This window comes from Thermobia domestica, chromosome 10 (genome assembly GCF_964235325.1).
Source record: "Thermobia domestica chromosome 10, izTheDome1.hap1.1, whole genome shotgun sequence".
Lineage (NCBI taxonomy): Eukaryota > Metazoa > Arthropoda > Insecta > Zygentoma > Lepismatidae > Thermobia > Thermobia domestica.
In genome coordinates, this window is record NC_137463.1 from 248,800,764 (window position 1) to 248,820,473 (window position 19,710).

General features: G+C 37.0%; 1 protein-coding gene across 1 annotated transcript in view; it reads right to left on the bottom strand.

Moving 5' to 3' along the window:
• LOC145661889 (uncharacterized) overlaps positions 1 to 16,789 on the bottom strand; it is a 147,015-nt gene extending 130,226 nt beyond the window's left edge. Inside the window, exons 1-2 of the mRNA XM_081727231.1 lie at positions 16,638 to 16,789; positions 6,647 to 6,790 (exon numbers count right to left, since the gene is read on the bottom strand). Coding sequence (XP_081583357.1) covers positions 6,647 to 6,787 — 141 coding nt within the window. The 5' untranslated portion in view covers positions 6,788 to 6,790; positions 16,638 to 16,789. The remainder of the gene's footprint in view (positions 1 to 6,646; positions 6,791 to 16,637) is intronic.
• Positions 16,790 to 19,710: the final 2,921 nt, after the last annotated feature.

Sequence of the window (19,710 nt, forward strand, 5' to 3'; positions counted from 1 at the left end):
TCTTCTTACACTTTCGTTGTTTAAGACTATAAAGGGCTAGTACCTATCTGTATTGCTCTTATGAATTTACTTAATAAAATAGAAATATGATATACAACATTTTAAGTGAAAAATATAGTATCCTTTTAGTTATACAACCTTTCATGAAACAGTGTTAGAAACAATCAGCAAATCTAACATTGATATACAATTGTTCAGACCATGTCTTGCCCCCCCACTTCTAACGTCCAACCGCCGCCACTGGCCACACTCCTTAGCACTCGGCAACGTCGCGTCAGAGCTTGCCTTTTATTCTTTTAGCTGAAATGCCAAGGTGTTTGTCACAGGCTTTAGTTTTTGTTACATGAAAGTTGAGTCAAGAATAGCTGTGAAAATGACTGAATTTGTACTGAGAATGAAAGTAAAACATAACATGTTATTGTATGTAATCAAAGAAAGGATCGTATATCAAATGATTTTAAATGAAATACGGAATAACTAGTGACATCTACAATATTGTTAGCATATATCATGAAAAATTTCAAAGATGAGGTAGCTACTAGTCTATGGGCCAGTATAGGTAAGGTGAGTATAATTTGGGGGTACCAGATTTTCTTCAAACTACAATTGTATTGGTACCTGAGGACGACGAAAAACTATGATGGCCGTCTCGGAACGGTAGCTTTTCAAGATGGCGTCGAATGAAAGATGACGCTCAAGTCGATTTATAAAACTGGCAATATCTCGGCTCCTAATTATCGAATTTTAATGCTCTTTTTTTTTTTAAAAAAAAAATGATAGCTCATTATATTTGCAACAAGTATCGTTGTCATCATTTTGCCGTATCTTGAATGATATACGAGTAAAATAACAAAAAATGAATTTCGAAGTTTTATTTAATCTATATATTAATTGTGACAACAAAGGATTTTATGAAAAATACTTTGGGCAAAAGAAAAGCGACATTAATTAGCTTTCGTTTGATGTATTTGTGAACATTCTATCAATAATACAGCCAGAAATATCAAGATTTGAATGTTCAAAGGTGCGCGCGGCAGCACTGCAATTCAAGGCGGAATGTTTCCATAAACTCACCGAGTTGATGACTGTAATTCAGACAGTATCAGACTCGTATTTAGCTCTGAGACCTGTATTTCATAATGATAAGAAGAAAAGGTGCATGGTGTTTGATCATTGACCTTTACCAGAATACACTGGCATATTTACGATTTTGTTTCAGGAGGGGCTTTGTTAACTTTCGGGGCTTTGCCTGGAAATGTGAAAATTCTGCAAGATATTTTATTTACTTTACTATACTAAGTAAGATTTCGGGGGGGGGGTGCTTAAGTCCGGAAGCCACCCCCCTAAATACGTCACTGCCAGAATATATTGCAGGTAAGATGATTGAGCCTCCTAACATTACAACACAACCAATCCCTGCTTACCTTAGCTTGTTTTCGGAATCTAAACGAAAAAAAAAAAAAAATACTTTGGGTTGTAAGTTAGTATTTCAACTCTGGATATTAGACAATTATCTCTTGGACAGGATTTAATATACTAATCAGGACCAACGTTAACCAAATCCATAACTTATTTGCTTTCCATAAATCACCCAGCAACTGATAAGTCAACTGATATGAAATATTGACTGAGTGCAATCAAATAAAGTCAACTCTAAATTTGGAAAATTAGGGATGCGCACGAGACAAGATTTGAGACCGTCTCGTCTCGAAAATGTGCTGTAAAAGTGATGTCTCGATTCGAAAAATATATATCTTTTTATTGGAAGAGCTGTGTCTCGACTCGAATTTTGTCAGGAAAATTCTGTCTCGACTCCTCTCGTGCGCATCTCTATGGAAAATATTGTTGTTGTTGTAGATCAGGCCATTTTTTTTCTAAAGTAGCAGAAATTAAATGGAAATTAAATGGATTCAATGAATTTGACAGTATTTTCATAATGATAGGACCTTTTCACATAGTTTGTAACTTACTTTCTAATATTGGGAAGTTATTGGTAATGCAGTAGAATCAGAAAGAATTGCCATTGGCTTCATTTGTCACGGAAACAATACAACTGTGCTGTAAGACTCCGCGAATGCGTCTACGAAGTCTTAATTGGAATAATTTGGAATGAGTTCTTGGATCATGTCAAAGTCGAGAATTTTCAGCTTCCTTTTACAATTACAGAATTAAATTAGTTATTTTGTTCATTTGCTGAAGACATATCTCAAAACAGTTTTGAAACGTTGTACGGAGACAACAAAATCAAATATTTTTTTTATTCTTTCGAAGGCTATATGAATCATTTGAGACATGAGAATGGAACACTTTCGTCTTTCTGGATGTTTTACATAGATTTAGTGGAGTTACTCTTGGGCCTGATTCCAGCTCATAGGGAGCGTAATTGGTTACTATACCTTTCGTGTGTACAAGAAATGATCCCATGACGTTTTGCTTTAGATAAAATGAACTATGCCAAGTACTTATTAATTCCATTGCCTGAACTATCCCAGTTGGAAAATACAAATCTTTCCATTTTTGAGTTCTACATGTCAGTAGAATTTTCTGTCCAGCTTAAATCAAATAATTCATTTGCACGAATTCCGGACTTTAGAGGAGACAGTAAACAGAGATACACAGACAGCAGATGGGACAAAAGTATTCAGTTTAAAGCTTGGAGCAGTCAGTAAATACTATTTAACCGCAGAATATCGAGCTTCAGCACTTTGGAAGGTGTGAAAATTTGTGGAAATCATTCCAGACAAGAAATACCAGCACCTGGATCTTCACAAGAGCCTTATTTCTAAAGACGAAGAACAAGTCTCGGCCTTAGTTGAGCTTCTGTCAAATGAGTGGACCAACCCTTTCGACAAAAATCCCTTAACATTATGCACATTTGAAAGACTTAGAAGCACAGACAGAAGTTCAAAATGATTTATTACTGGCAAGACAGAAAAAAGAAAAAGCTTACCAAGACTTCCAACATGATCGTTTAGAAAAGAATAAATGTTTCTTTGACTCTACTTAAAAAAAAGAAAAAAAGTTGCAAACTTTCAAAAATAACCAGAAGGTTCGGCAAGATAAAACAATAACAAAGAAATAATTTTAAAGACAGAGAAATATTTTCGAAAATATGATTTTAATAGCAGAAAACCGTAACGTAAACATAGAGGAAGTTTTCAGTCATCCTTTGCCATTGAGTCTAGCGAATCCTGATGGTACTTTAAGGAAAATTAATAAAGCCACACTAGGGAACTTTCTTGAAAGTATGGTTTCACCTACACACCATCCGTAAGGTAAATTTGCATCAGTTACTGATGCAATGGAGCTTGTTCATAAGTTATATTGAGAAAATGTACTTTTGATGAAATATCTTATTTAATACTGCTAGAAGTTTTAAAAGTAGGTCGTTTCAGTCACCCAATAGATCTAGTTTTTGACAATAAAGTCCGCTTAAAGAACTTTCAGAGGTGCTGATGAAGTGATATTATTTCATGTTTTGAAGAATGCACATAAAGTACAAACTGGAAACGACTCTTAAGAAGCAATGACAGCAAGAACAAGCTAACGAGAATCCTAACAGAAAGTTGGCAGCAAAAGAAAAAAGAAATGGATTTGAAAGGGGAAAAAATTGTTCGTAATGTATTGAAACAAGTGTTTAAAAAGTACAGGGAAAGATATCAATAAAGTGCCAGAACTGTCATCTTCTCAAGAAGAAGCTGATACGAGAATGATGTTACAATTTAAACATGAGTCACAAGAGTTTGCAAATGTCATATGTAAATTAAATGACACGGAGGTGTTCGTTGTGTGTGCATGTGCGTCTGTGCATATTGAAAATCAAAGTAATGTTTCCATTAAACGTAGAACAAAAAACAGAATTCGACTTATTGATGTAAGAAAACTTGTCTCAGTTATGTGATCTCCTTTATTGTCTGCTTTACCTTCCCTTCACACAATGACTGGTTGTGATTCAGTTAGTGCTATGTGTAGTCAAGGAAAATTGAATGCAAATAATCTGTTGCGAAATGATGATGAATTTATAAATTTATTCTCGTTCTTTGGAAGAGATTGGAATATAAACAATGAGCTTTTCAGCCAACTACAAAAGTTTGTTTGTTTCCTGTATTTGAGACATAAGCGTATTGATCAAGTAAATGAGACACACGACCAATTATTTCGAAATAAACGAGGTGTAATCGATTCTGTTCAATTTACTCCCTGCAAAGATTGCCTCTATCTGCATTTTCTCAAAGCAAATTACCAATCGGCAATTGTGAAACGATGCCTGGAGAACTCCTAAAATTATCGAGCCTAAAACCATGGTTGGACAATTGACGAGAGCGAACATCTATCTGTTCAGTGGACCAGCTCCAGAAGCTGTCTTGACCCTTTTGAGTTTTCGTTTCTGTAAGCTACCTAGCAGTTCTTGTTTGCGTAATAACGTTAAGTATACACCTGCTTGTAAGTTCGCAGACTGTGACAACCTACCTCAAATAGATCCTGAGGGGTATACAGTTATCGGAGAGGATGGGTATTCAGATAGTAAAGAGGAGAACTGAAATTTGCAAGGTATGTTCATATTTAAAGAGAGTAAAATAATATGAAATGTAGCTCATGTTACGTGCTCTTTTCAGAAGAGAAGTTTTATAAAGTCTACTTTTTATTTGAATTTTTTGAACGCCGCGCACCTTTGAACATTAAAATCTTGATATTTCCGGCTGTATTATTGATAGAATGTTCACAAATACATCAAACGAAAGCTAATTAAGTCTCTTCTTTTGCTCAAAGTATTTTTTCATAAAATCTTTTGTTGTCACGATTAATATAGATTAAATAAAACTTAAAGCTCTTTGAAAGTAATTTCTTTTGTTATTTTCCTCATATATCGTCCAAGATACGGCAAAATGCTGACAACGATGCTTGTTGCAAAGATAATGAGCTATCGTTTAAAAAAAGAGCATTAAAATTTGATAATTAGGAGCCGAGATATTGCCAGTTTTATAAATCGACTTGGGTGCCATCTTTCATTCGACGCCATCTTGAAAAGCTACCGTTCCGAGACGGCCATAATAGTTTTTCGTGGTCATTAGGTACCAATACAATTGTGGTTTGAAGGAAATCTGGTACCCCCACAAATTATACTCAAATCTTGTCTGGACCATAGACTATACACAGATCCTTATCAATTTAATAAAATCAGCTGCAGTTGGAAACACATAGGGGGCACAGTGGTTCAATGTCAATGGTAGTGCGCTTATCTCTGTTGCATGAGGTCCCTCGTTTGATTCGCTGACAATTAAGTTTGTGATAGGCAACCTCGTGTTCGCGAGTTTTCTCGGAGTGCTTATGTTTTTTCCCTCATTCACATTCTATAAATTCCTTTATCATCATTCACTTGACGTCATAATCCATTTCCCTTAGCCTAAAGGCACAATTGTGGGACGTTAAACTGAATGATTTTTATGGAAACATTTTAGGTGCTTGAGTTGGCAACGGTCAGGCGGCGACTAGTTGTTGGTGCTGTGCTATGATAAACTCCATACTACGTAAGGAGTAAAAGAACGGTAGTGTGTAGTGAACTCATCAGATGGTGATAGTATAAAATGGGCGACTTTTATGATTTTTATATGCGTGCAAAGTTTTGGTGCTCGATTATGTGGTGCAAATGGCAACTGCGTTGGATCTGTTCACAAGGAATAATTTCCAAAGGCGATGAAGGTTCCAACAAAACTCTCGACAAAACCATATCGGCGAAGGAAAACAGTGGTCGCAACAAAATATTCAGTAAGAGGTCCTACCGGGCATTCAAAGCGGACTGTCATTCAAAACCGTCACGCGACTGCGGTGCAAGTTATGAAGGAACTCAAGCAGCGCCTCCCACACCCTAAGTTGATAATCACAGTCCACCGCGTGTTATCATTAGGACCTGTCACAAATCAGCTTAGCGACCCCGAAAAATATGAATACGACACTTTTTCAATTATTTTATGTCACACCTTACCACTCCTAGGAGTATTAGTAGAAACTGATTTTGGTCTTTTAGCATCAGGAGTGTTACATATTCATCTCAGCACCATAAAAAAAACAAAAAACGATGGTTTCGACACTAATATTCATAATTTTCTATTATGTTTACACGTCAACCCTTCCCACTTCCTAGATGTGTATTATTCCAACAGTATTTTTTTTTCATATTATAAGTTATAGGTGTACTAAGTTTGGTTGAAATTGTTCTAGACATTCCGCATTACTCGGGAACATGTACACATACATATATTGACTGATGTCCGTTTCTCCCACTCAAAATGAGTAAGTTCACTGGCGAGCTCTGGGGTCAAATCAGCGATCATATAACATTAAGCCACCGCTGCCTCCTGCCCAATTGGCACTTAAGTGGACGTAACAACCTACTCGTACTAAGTGTGCATGTCCACTTTAAGGAAATAATCTAGTGCTTGAAGTATAGATATTAACATTCTTACTTCTCGATCGGCCCCAAGTTCGATTCCGATGGCCAGCCATACTCACTAATCTTTTCCAGTTTTTTTTTATTTCCAGTTTCAGTTCTACCAGATTAATACGGGGATAGTGACTTAAATTATAGTCTTTAGCCGGTTGTGCAAAGGAATGTACGGATACGATAGTTCTAGTTGTATAGACTTACCTTCAAAAACCACGGTTCCAGATGCTCACCAGTAGCTAAATTTAGTAAAACAAGTTTTGGTTGAAGTCCTAAAGCCTTCATTGTCACTAAGACGGTGCGGCACGGGGCACCCATGGGCGTGTAGTAGAGTTCTAGCACCATCTCCTACAATTAAGAAAATATTTAACAAAATCATGAACTATAAACACGATAATGCTGTTAGTGTAAAAGTGTTAGTGGATCTGAGTCATTCGCCGATTCAGAAGAGCCTACTTGTTTTAGGATATTGCATATCTCGCAACAGACATAAAAGGCCCTATGCAGAGCCGTTTTTAGCATTGTATTAAGAGCATGACTAACACGCGTCATGCTAACTTCCATATTTAGAAACACGTTCGTGAAGTTACGCGCTAAATTTTAGGACTTAAACACACGTGCGGAGTGTTTTAGACCCCAACTGTTATATTTTTAAATGAATTTCGTTGCATGTATTTGGGATGTAAGACTGAAGTTATGTAAAACTGGCCTTTTCTAAGGGATGTACTTGAACCTGAACCCACAAAGTGGGGGTGATGTATATATTTCCTGAAAGCTTAGGGAGGTCTCAAGCATTCCGCAATAAGAGCAATAAGAGAAAAGAAGTCTCGACTCTTGATGAAAAAGTCTATGGCCACTCCTATTAATCTAATGCGGTGAGACAAGTGGAAAAACAAAACAAAACAAAATAAAAACTAGAATGTATCAAAGGAAATGACTCGTGCCATTTTGCAATGCTTATCGACAGTCGAAACTTGTCCAATGTCCAATTTTGTATCATTTAACACGAGCTTTCACGTGTCGTGCTTATTTATCCCCCTTGGCATTTGAAACTTTTGAGTTGGACCCTGTCTGGGATCCTGCAGTTGAAACTGGGATATTTCTTTTTTCCTTTGATACATTCTAGGTTTTGTTTTGTTTTTGCACCTGTCTCACCGTTTCAGATGAATAGGAGTGGCAATAGACTTTTTCATCAAGAGTCGAGACTTGTTTCCTCTTCTTTCACTTAACATAAGCTTTCATACGATACTCAATTTGAACCCCTTCCTATTTCAACATTTTGAGTTTGACTCCGTCTGGGACCCTCCCAGGGACCCTGGAACATTTTTTTTTTACTTTGAATCATTATACTTTTGAAATAATGACATATCCGTGCTTTTGTTTCGACACCTATTCCACCGTTTCAGATACATACGAGTGGTCATAGACTTTGAAATGAAGATTGTGTTAATATTTTGACCCACCGCTATTTTGCACAGGCTTATCGTAGAGAGTGGCAACTTCATTTATCTTCTTTTATTTAGCACCAACTTTCATACGATGTGCAAGTTGACTCCCCTTTCCATTTAAAAATTTTGAGTTGGACCCCGTCTGGGACCCTGGGACAATTTATTTTACTTTGATACGTTGTACATTTGAAATTATGAACGACATGTTTTCCTGTTTTCGTATCTGTATTATCGTTTCAGATTTTTCGGGGTTGCAACAAAATGAGTAACGTGTTGCCCTCAAGCGGAATGATTGAGATCTCCCCAATTTTGGTAACCAGTTTTGATCTTACCTTGACCCAAGCTTTCAGGAAATATATGCATCACCCCTACTTTGTGGATTCAGGTTCAAGTACATCCCGTGTAAGAGACGTGATCATTTTTTCCAGTAGATTTTATTAATTTCATCCCTGTTTTTAAAGAAAAATATTTTAACGTGTTTTTGTGTTATATATACTTTTTATATGTTGCTATAAAATATTTTATTATATGTGTTTAAAGTTTCAGCGTGTGTTTCTAGCGTTTGTATGTGTTAAGAGGACGAACATACTAAACAATGCCGTGTGTTTTTTTCATATGTTCATTTCAAACATTTTTCAGAAAAACAGCATTAAACATTCATTACTTACAAATATTCAAAACAACATGCAGTTGAGGTTTATCCACTAAATGAATATAAAAATGTCAGTGGTCGGTGGCTAAATAGTATGCGGTCGAACATTAACAAAAAGTGGTCGAACACTAAAAAGAAACAGTTACTGGTGTTTCTCCAACTAATATTACATAAATAGTGTAATATCTCAGTTTTGGATAAAATATAGCTTTAGGAACACATGTGAGTTACTTGCATCCTCCTAAGTTATTACAGTCAGTGAACAGCGATTAGGGACCATACGAAAATGAGTTCGGTGGTCGAGGACTGGCACATTTACCCTATATCAATTTGCAATTCCAGCGCAAGTAGCTCTTTTATCTTTATTACTTGATTTGCCTGTGTTAATTAACTAAACGGAACAGGTGTTCATGCCGGGCCCGCAACCTGCTTCCCCTAAACTTTCTGTGGCTCTTCCAGACCTCAATACAAAATGCAATTATTAATGCAAAAATCATAATTTACATATTTGTAAGGGAATTTTAATGACTTGGCCCCCTTAAGATATTTATGGCTCCCCAGACCTTTGCGGCTGTTTTTGATTCATGCTGGGATTTGTATGACGATTTGCTTTAGCACTGTCCATATGACCTTAAACTAATGCGACCTAAATATAATTTATGAATGTAGTACCGGTATTCAAATAGAAGGTCTGCGTAGTAAATTTAACTACCACATAGCAGAGGCGGTTCGTGGCTAAATAAATAGGTGAGGCTCAGAGAACCAAGTCGTAGTGTTAGGTGCAGGCCCGCAAGCAGAGGGGGCAGGCCCCCCTAAACTTTTCGTAGCCCCTCCAGACCTCAATACAAAATGCTAATACTAAAAACAACTTGTAGGAGAATTTTTAATGACTTCCCCCCTAACATATTCATGGCCCTCCCAAACCTCTGAGGCTGGTTGCGGGCTTGGTTGGGTGGCGGTGAAATTGGCTCTTCATCCCCCCCCCCCCGTTGCAGGATTTTTCCTCCGATTTCCTCCCTGCTGCTAGTAATCTAATAAACATATTATGAAACCAATCACATGAGGGGGCATAAAAGTCGACGATTCCTGCGTTGTAGAGACGTTATTGACGCCACTAACAATGTTATATCTGTAGAAGACGAAGTGGCTTTCGTTAATCTATATCTCCTTATATTTTATTACAAAATACATTACTTTTAGGATAACGATCTCGGGTTAGAATCTTTTTTTCTTCCTTCAACGTTGAATCACTGTTGGTCCCTCCCTTATCTTAAAAAAAAAAAAAAAAAAAAAATGTACATCCTATACGAACAATAGATAAAACATGTATATTAAACACAGAATTAAGTTATGCATTGAATTTCTAACATAAATATTATAACGAACTTACCTTACTTGTACAGAAGATCGATGCGACGATCCTTTCGTGTTGCATATCGTGTGATTACTTCATCTTACCAAGACGGTTGTTTCATTAATTTGGACAGCAATTCTTTCTCAATTGAAATGATTGATAATGCTGACAGTCTATCTTGGGGCATTGTTATTCTTAGAGTAGTTTCTATGCGATTCAGGCAAGACAAACTTCTTTCAGCAGAAGCGGTTGTAGCTGGGATAGTCGCAATGAGAGAAAACAGTTTACATGCTTTAGGAATTATTTCAGACATTCCATCATGAACTATGCGTTTCAATAATGTTTGTGGATCTGTGTTGCGGAAAATATCCCTACTGAATACAATTTCGAGTTCAGTGCGCAAACAGGCAGTGTTGAAATAGGGTCCATATGTTGAGATCAAGGAAGCCAAAGCATGAGTGGGAAAATCCGCAGAGTATGCATCAAATTTAGTAGAGTCAACTAACTGAAGAAATTCCAATTTATTTAAATCTGAAAATCTGATGTCTACTTGAGTTTCTATAGTGTCAATTATTTGAAAGAACATTTGTTTGTTTGTGTTTGTAGTTCCTGTTTCACGTTCAATGGCTTTAGCCCTTTTCAAAGTACTACCAACTGTAGTTTCTTCTTCGGTACGCCGAATGTACGGTACTCACTAAATTTAATATTGTTCCGTAGCGCAAAAAGAAACTTTACACATTCTTTAACTTCACGAATACATACTTGAATATTTGACATTTTTATCTGAATAATGTTAAACAAAAACTCAGTTTGTGCAAAAATATCTTTAAACAAGAAAAATGAATTCAAATTCTTCTAGTTTCCTTTTGTATCCTTCAGCTTGTCGAATAGTTTTTTCATACGTTTCTACGGACATAATTTCTGAAAACACCTTCACTAAGTTTGCTCTTTCGTTTGAAACGATAGATATAATTTTTGCGTTTGAATTCCATCTTACTTCAGTATGAGTTGGTATCCGCTTTCCTGCAAGGCATTCTAAAATTGCTGTTCGTTTCGAAGATTTGTGAAAAAAAAAAAGCTTGGAATTCCTTACATTGTAGAGAAAAACCGTTGCTGCATAAATATTTTTACAGCTTTGTTGAAGAATTAAATTCAAACGATGTGCAAAACAGTGGGCGAAAATAGCCTGAGGAGCAAATTCACGCATTCGACTCTGAAGATCATTTAATTGTCCTGATAGAACACTGGCTCCATCGTAAGTCTGTGCAACCAATTTTTGTTGGCATCTACAGTATATTTATCAAGAACATCACCAACACACTACATGTTGCTGCAGAAGACTTGTCTTCTCCTAGGTCGCGAAATCCTAAAAAATGTTCCTGAATTTCATCTTCAGTATCCACAAATCGAAGAATCACTGAACATTGAGATACAAGCTCTATTAGTTGTTTAGTCGACTTGACATGATTTTTTTTTTAATCCTTTCTGCAATAACCTCAGTCAGTATCTCGGCTATTCAATCAATCAATTCATTCTGCGTTGCTTTTGACAGACTATTAAAATGACCCAGTTTTTCCCGATAAGCTTTTAGTTCTTCGTTAGAATTTAGCATTAACTCAAAAATTTCTTTAAGATTTCCCCGGGTCAAAGAGTCATGCGATTCAGAATGCTCACGAAACGATAGTTCCTGCTTATATAAGACACACGTCAAATCAATCAGTTTCTTAAAAAATTCTGTTTTTTTTTTCTGACTCTTGTTATATTCTAATTTTCTTCGCTTTTCATGCTCATTTATTTGTTCTAATACGGTTTCAGCTTGTTTGCTGATTTGCTTTAAAATTATTGATGTGCTCTTTCGATTTAGAATGTTTTTCTAAGCTCCGAGACAAGTTCTTTAAATCAAAATAGCCTTCAGAACACCATACATTTTTCTTCACACTTAAAAGCAAGCACGGCCAACAAAACAATCTACCAACTACAATACTACCGCATAGCCACTTATGAATGCCATACCAAGATTTCTTACAAGTTCTAGGGCCACAGTGGCTCAATTGTAGAGCGTTCACCTCTGGTGCTAGGGGTCCCGGGTTCGATCCCAGCCCCCACCAAGTGAATTTTGTGGTGGACAAACACCGTGTGCGTGGGTTTTCTCGGGGTTCTCCCGTTTCCTCCCACTTTCTTCATTCCACCATTTCATTCATTACTCACCATCACTGTTTCCTTTAGCCTAACCGGCATAATCGTGGGACGTAAAACTCAACAATTTCATTTTCTTAAAAGTTCTAGCCTTCTTACCGTCTACTTGGATCAATGATAAATCAGGAGTAGGGAGTCCGTTGTTAAGAATAGCCCGTTGAGCCACTTCACTTCGCCTAGAAAATGGTATGTTTAACAATGAAACGATTACATCACAAGAACCAATGTCTTCTATCATGTACACGTTAATTCAGCACAAGATCAACGTTCTAAACACAGTTCCAAACCATGCACGCACAATGTCACTCGAAAACAACTTACTGTCACAAACTCACGAAAAACACTACACTCGTAAATTTGTTACAAACGCACAATACCGCTCGCTTGAAAACAAGATGAAATATGCAGAAAAACACGATGTTACACCATCTATCTGTCGATTTTCGCGCTCTTACTACAAAAATGTGTTTTACAGTATTGCCATACCTTTTTTTTTTTTTTTTTTTTGGCTTTTGCCATCAACATTTTTAGCATGTTTACTACAAATTAAGTATAAACTACTGTATATTTTGAAACCAGATATTAAAAATTCCCTTTAAAGGAAATCGTAAAAAATGTACTTCCTCAGCAAAATACTTCGTGAGAAATACTACCTCAGTAAAACGTTCTAAAAGTTTAAATGTTGTTCATACGAAGGAAATAGCAAATGTAATTGATTACTTCTTTATAATCAAGCTTACGTTTATATTTATTCAATTTGCTACACTGCATGCCCTTATCTGGAGAACAACGGAGAATATTAGGCCCGTTACACAGTCACGCGGAGCTCCGCGTGGCAAGATTGTTCTATTGATTCTTATGGGTGCATACATAGCCACGCGGAAGCCTCCGCGTGGCCCTATCCGCGCTCCGCGAGGCAGATAAGGCCATTGAACAAATGGGTGCTTACATAGTCAAGCGGAACTCCGCGCGCGGAGCAGCCACTTCTCTTTAAAATTTAAAAAGAAACATGCATGGTAGCAAAAGCAAAATGCAAATTGAACCAGATTTCTTTTCTTATTTTTGATAGTGAGTTGCTAAATAATATTTTATACTGTTCTATAATACTATTTTCATACATTTTAGTGTTATTTTTAATTTAGCTATATTGTCTTCGTTTAATTGGAACTTTCAATTAATGTATTTGCTTAATTGGAACTGTAGGCCTACATATGGTGCCTCTAATATACCACTGTTAACAGTATGTGACTATTGTAATTTTTGGACTTTCTTTCAACAAATTTCAGTTTCAGTTTCAATTATCACGGAGGTTAAATTAACACCATGTTAATGGGATCCCTCTTGTGAGGAACACAAAAAGCTTGACATTCGTTAACAGGCATGGAACGAGATATGTATTTTTTTTTTTTTTTTTGTAAAAATGAAGGTATGGAAAATGAAAAAAGATAAATTGAGGCAAATAATTTATCTCTACTATTAAATAGTTGATTGGATGTGAAGTTCTAACCAAATGTACAAACATTGGTTATTTTCATTTGTTAAAAAACAGCGTGCATATGAATTTTATTTAAACTGCATTTTTATAATTTCGATGGATTTTTTTCAATTAGGTATCGAACGACTGAATTGACGTACGGAAATTATTGAAGTACTTCTCGTCTTCTCGCAAATCTATATACACAGACGTAAAGCTCCCTTCAGACTTCTTTGAGAAACTAAGGGATGAATCTTGAGACATTTATTTTTCTGTGTTCTTCGTTTTCTCTTCTTACAGAAATATTAAGATACGGTACCACTATTGTCGTTTCGAACTTTTTATGTTGACTCGCAACACTGAGTGAGAAGAATCTTGTATATAATCACGTGACGCGTAGCGCGTAGCTACGGATGACTGTGTAAGCACACACGCGTAGTGCAGAGGGCGGAAGACGGAGCGCGGAGCTCCGCTTGACTGTGTAACGGGCCTTACAAGTGTCCCTCTCTGGTTCAAACATGCGCAGTGCGTGTCAATGGCACATTTTCAACTGGCCTCTCTTGAAACACAGAACATTGGAGTAATTCCTAACCCAAGATTATTGCCCTTAGGTTACCCCTCTCCCTTTCAAACTGCAAGAGGGATGTTTTCGTTACAACTGCTTCGCTGCTGAGGAGGCCCAATCTGTTTCAGGCCACATACAGGGTTGGAATTTTTAAAACTAAAATTATCATGCCAAAGAATATAAATTTTCGCTTCTGCCTTTAATTTCTTTTAAATTCAGTAATATTTTACAAACATTTTCTGCACTTGAGTAAATGAATTTTAAGAAGTCTGTTTTGTGTTATACATGAAATAATTTGAAATAAGTTTTATTTCAAAAATTACACAGTAATGTTGAGTTAATTTGGAATTTATTGCAAAAAGTTCATTTACTTTTGCTCAAATACACAGGTGAGGCCAGGTCTCACCTGCCTCACTTGACGAACCGCTAGTGCCACATAGTGAAGTCTGTTTCCAACAAGAAATATTTATTTAAATAATATAGTTATCACAGATTTTGCCACCGCTCGAAACTTGCCGGCCAGTAGAAATGCACGTTGAACGTGTTGCACATATGTAGAGCTGCAGATTGTAAGTAAAATTTCATTAAATTATATTTCAGTATTTCTAACATCAATAAATCTCAAATGTGGTATACTATATAGCTACAATCACTTAGAAAATTCTAGTTATCCATATACAGGTATCTTATAGCGCATAAACTGTTATTCGTCTTTAGTAATAATAATAAAACAATGTTTCTGTTTGTGGACAGGATTTAGAAAAGAATGAAACTGTGTTGACTGAGGAGCCACTAGATTTTGTACAGGTCTAATTGCCTACGAAACCTTTTTTTTCATTATTGTTTTCGTCCCGGGCGATTTTTCAGGAGGGCTACATCTTTTGCTGTTTTCTAAAGACCGCCTGGCCTATATGCAACCAATATTATATTCTGGTGTCGCAGGTTTACATAACAGTAGAGGATAAACATTCTGGTAACAGGATAGTTGTGGAAACGTTCCTCTTCTTCTCATTTAGTCTATCCAGGTTTTTAATTAAGACCAGACAACGAAGGATGCTTACGGCTAATAAGTTAAATGAAACAAAAGATATTTGATTCATTAAAGTACAGGATGACCTAAAAAAACTTCCCATATTTTAAAGCCTATATCTAATATAATAAAACAAGAAGTATTGAAGATGGACAGAAATGAAATCTTTAAAGTTTTACATCCCACAGCTATGCAGGCTAGGCTAAAGGGAACGACGATGATGAGAAATGAATGAAATGATGGAAGTGGGAGGAAACGGGAGAACTCCAAGAAAACCCACGCACACGCTGTTGGTCCATCACAAAATTTACTTGGCGGGACCTGGAATCGAACAAAGGACCCCATACACCATAGGTGAATGCTCTACCACTGACCTTCGATCAGGATAATTTTCACTACGTGGAATAGCAAGCTTTAAGCGAAAAGCTCTTTGCACTGAAATGGCAGAACCACTGTTTTTGATAAACTCTGTATGCGTGACGAACACCTGGTTAAACGACAGGAGAGTATAACTTTAGCACCACTCCTCTTGCAACGTCGTTGAAAGCAATCAAACAATGAATAGTTTTGTTGGGTGTTATTTACAATAATTGCTGTGTAATTACAACACACAATAAAACAGAATAATTATAAACTGTTTTCAATACCCTTTCACATTTTTGAATAAACAAGCGTCTATCTTCAACACTTTTTGTTTTCTTAACCTTCAAAATTTGGCAGGTTTCATTGGCTCACCCTGTATTTGATTCATTCTAAGATAAATAGATTTGTATGACATACGGTTGTAAGAATACCGCGTTCTAAAGAAAGGTAGGTGGACATTAAATATTATTATTATTATTATTATTATTATTATTATTATTATTATTATTATTATTATTATTATTATTATTAATAATAATAATAATAATAATACTTGCATATTCTCCAGTCAGTAATGATTTCAGATTTTTCCAGGGATTCAATATACGGGGCGTGAAGAGTAACGCACGTAATCCATATCGAGCACAATCCGAAAAGACCCCGGGGGGGAATTTACTCCCCACGTCACCTTTGTAATCATCACTATCAACTGTAAATATGTAATAAAACACCTAAGAAGACGAAGACACCAAAGGCGCCGATTTCTCTGTAAATTTGGGGTGGGCCATTCAGTTGCAGAAGCTATCTATCTGAGAATTTTTGAGACAAATTGCATTCAAATTATGCCACATATTGTATATTCATAAGTACAATGGGGGCCCACATGAGCTTTGGGGGGGGGGGGGGAGAGAACAGGATCGGCGCCCTTGGTAGGCACAATACGAAAGCTGAACATTTCATTTAGAAACTGCAAGCGGAAATATTCATCTGTATGAATGTCTTCAAACACTGGACAGCACTGGACAAGTCAAAAGAAATCATGTTCCTAAGCGAATGTGCAATGTCTACTATCACTAATTTCTCTATATTAAGATTAAAAGGATTATAAAATACCTGTATTGTTTGATCAGTATGTATCTGTAGTAACGAGAATTGAAATGTCAGCTGAAAACGTTTTATCACTCACTGTTGTAGTACTGTCTTGCTTATCAGGATTGTGGAATGTTTAAACCAGTTCTTATCTGAGTTTATGACAGCGCATGTCGATAGCTCATGTCTAAAGAAAAGAAAATCGCATTTTTATTTAAATAGGTGATACGGTTGGTTATTATTGATAGGAAGTTTGGTTCATATTCCGGAATCAATTCCTTTCACCCCATTCCACACGATGATTACTTACTTGGAATTGGAATCTTTTAAATCCACTGCATTGATTAATTCCGAATTACTATGTTGTTTCCCAGTTTGATACCTCTAAAGGAGGATTCGTTCCATTGCATCGAAGCCATTCCGTTGAATTGGATAACTCCGAGTTCCCATGTGGATCTCTAAGAATAATGATTCCAGACAATAGGCCATCGATTCCCTCCCCCAACCGAGCTACGAAGTTCCTCTCTCAATATTTATTTTCATGTTTAATGTGGATTACCAGTATGAGCTGAAATAGTGTGACGTCACATCGTTCTTGTTGCCATGGTGATCGCAATTTTATTTTCTAAACAACGTGGCCTAAGAACCTAAGTACAAAGCGAAAATAGTGACATATTAACTTCTTGATTGCAAACATTGGAGTAAAAGGAACACTTGTATACATAAAAAATATTTCCAATGAATGAAATACGAAAAGATAGAAAAAAGCAAGCAATTAGGTAAATAATATGTTAAAATATGACAAGCGTTGATTGTGAAATGTTTCCCCGGATATCGTTGATTTTGTGTATTTATACATTTAGAGAATATAAGTGTCAAAACATATTTAATTTGTTTATTACCCGATATTAAATTTTAATAATTCCGGAATTTTTTTTATTTAGTTCTGTCAGTATCACACATTAGGCCGAGCACACACGTTCTGGTATACCGGTGAGGTTTGCCTGTACAGGTAAACCAGAGCGTGTGTGGCAGCCGCTGCAGGCCAAACAGCACAGGCGTAGTGACTTGTGCAGGTGACCGGAGAAGAATCGAAATTTAATTCTTACTACCTGCGCAGGCGTGTAGACTTGAGGCCGGGCACACACGTTCCGGTATATCGGTGAGGTTTATCTATACAAATAAACAGGAGCGTGAGTGCCAACCGCTGCAGGCCAAACAGCACAAGCATAGCGAACGGAGTAGAATCGAAGTTCAATTCTTACTACCTACGCAGGCGTGTAGACCTGAGCGTGTGTGTGAGTCACTCCGGCACACCTATACAGTGTTAAGTGAGTTGTCAGTGTTGCCAAAAAGTAGAGAAGAAAGTCGCTAAAAATTATTCGTATCCACCTTTGGCGCGGGAGACCCGACGGGAGCTCACGTGGTTCGGATTCGGATGTTAGTAGGTCCACATATTATATAGCCTCACTGCTGAACGGGACGTTAAACTCAAAATTAACTCCATGCCATTTAGAACCTAGAGGTTCAATTCCGCGTTTACCAAAGCTCTCTAGGAAAAAACACATGAACTTTAACCTTTACATTGAAAAAACTTACATCCATTCAGCGCGTACTCGAGCTTTTAGAAGTAATACTGTATTATTTCTGCCTTTCAATGGAAGCGCTGCTAGCTAAATGACATGCAAGGTTTAAATTGTTTCCCATTAGATGATAAGAAGTAGCCTATCAGGAAACAGCGGGATTCTGGAGACATCACACGCTATATGGGCAGCATATTAGCCAAACTCACTGACGCTTTGACTAACTGAATAAAGTAAAAGAAAAAAACATAAGGCCTATACTGGTTTCAACTAATAGTGCTTGATTTGTTCACATCACAAAAATCACTAGATTTGTAAATAAGTCGCCAAATCATCATTTAAAAATCACCAAAAAAAGTCGCTAATCGGAAATGTTATGTTTTGTCGCTATTCTAGAAGTCGAATCCCTTAGATTTAGCGATTTTTCCCCAAATTGGCAACACTGTGAGTTGTGGCTAGATCCTTGAATAGAGAGCGTCGGTCGTAGTCTTCTTGTTTGCTTGCCATCTCTCGACTGAGTTAAAAATCTTCAGGTTTACCGTTGCGTGTGTGTGCTCTAGCCTACACAGGTGTGCTCTTGTATTCAACATCCCTTTCAGCAGCGAGACTATATGAGAAGGGACCTACTAATTAACATGAGCTCGCGCCGGGAATCGAACCCGGGTCTCCCACGCCAAAGGCGCTTACGCTAACCGTTTAGCCACGAAGGAGCTCTACAGATTTACTGTTTAAAACTTTGTGCTGAGCCACAGGCCCGTAGCCAGCCCGAAAATGTAGGGGGGCCCGGTGAAAGTTAGGGGGGCGATCAAAAATTATTATAGTTCATCACCATATTATAGTTCATTTGCAAGCCTACTGTGAAAATTTTAGAGGGGGCCAGTAAAAATTAAGGGGGGCGGCCCCCTAGACCCCCCTTGGATGCGGGCCTGCTGAGCCACTCATACTTTTTTTTTTTTTTTGTACTGTCAGTGTATATTTTAAATGGTCCGGATTAAAAATTCTCAGTACTCACATGATTACAACCTTAGTGTCTTTTTTTATTTTTTGTTTTGTAACCATGTAATTATGGACTCATATTTTAAAGAGGGCTTAAGAAATCTAAATGTGCCAATAAAGTTAACACTATTCTCAAAATAAACAATATTTTTTTCTTGTAGATAAATCGTATATTTGTTTTATTTTCATTGTTCCGACAGCTCGCAATCTGTACCTTAGAGTTTTTACATCGTGTCTAGTTGCTTTTGTTCATATATTACGTGGTAATGGCAATGGCAGTGCTTATGCAGTTTGTACTTTATCAGTTTACCTAGAGATGTGGCCTACACACTTGGTAGTGATTATTGTTCGAAATACAGTGTGGAGGTACGGGATAGAAACTAATGCATAAAAAACTAACCAATTTGTGCTAAACGGCCACTAAAAAACACAAATGCTATCTAACTGAGTCAGGGCAGGAGAGCAGCAGGGGAAAGAGGAGTACCAAGTCGTGGCGAGGGAGTGCATCCGTAGGGAGC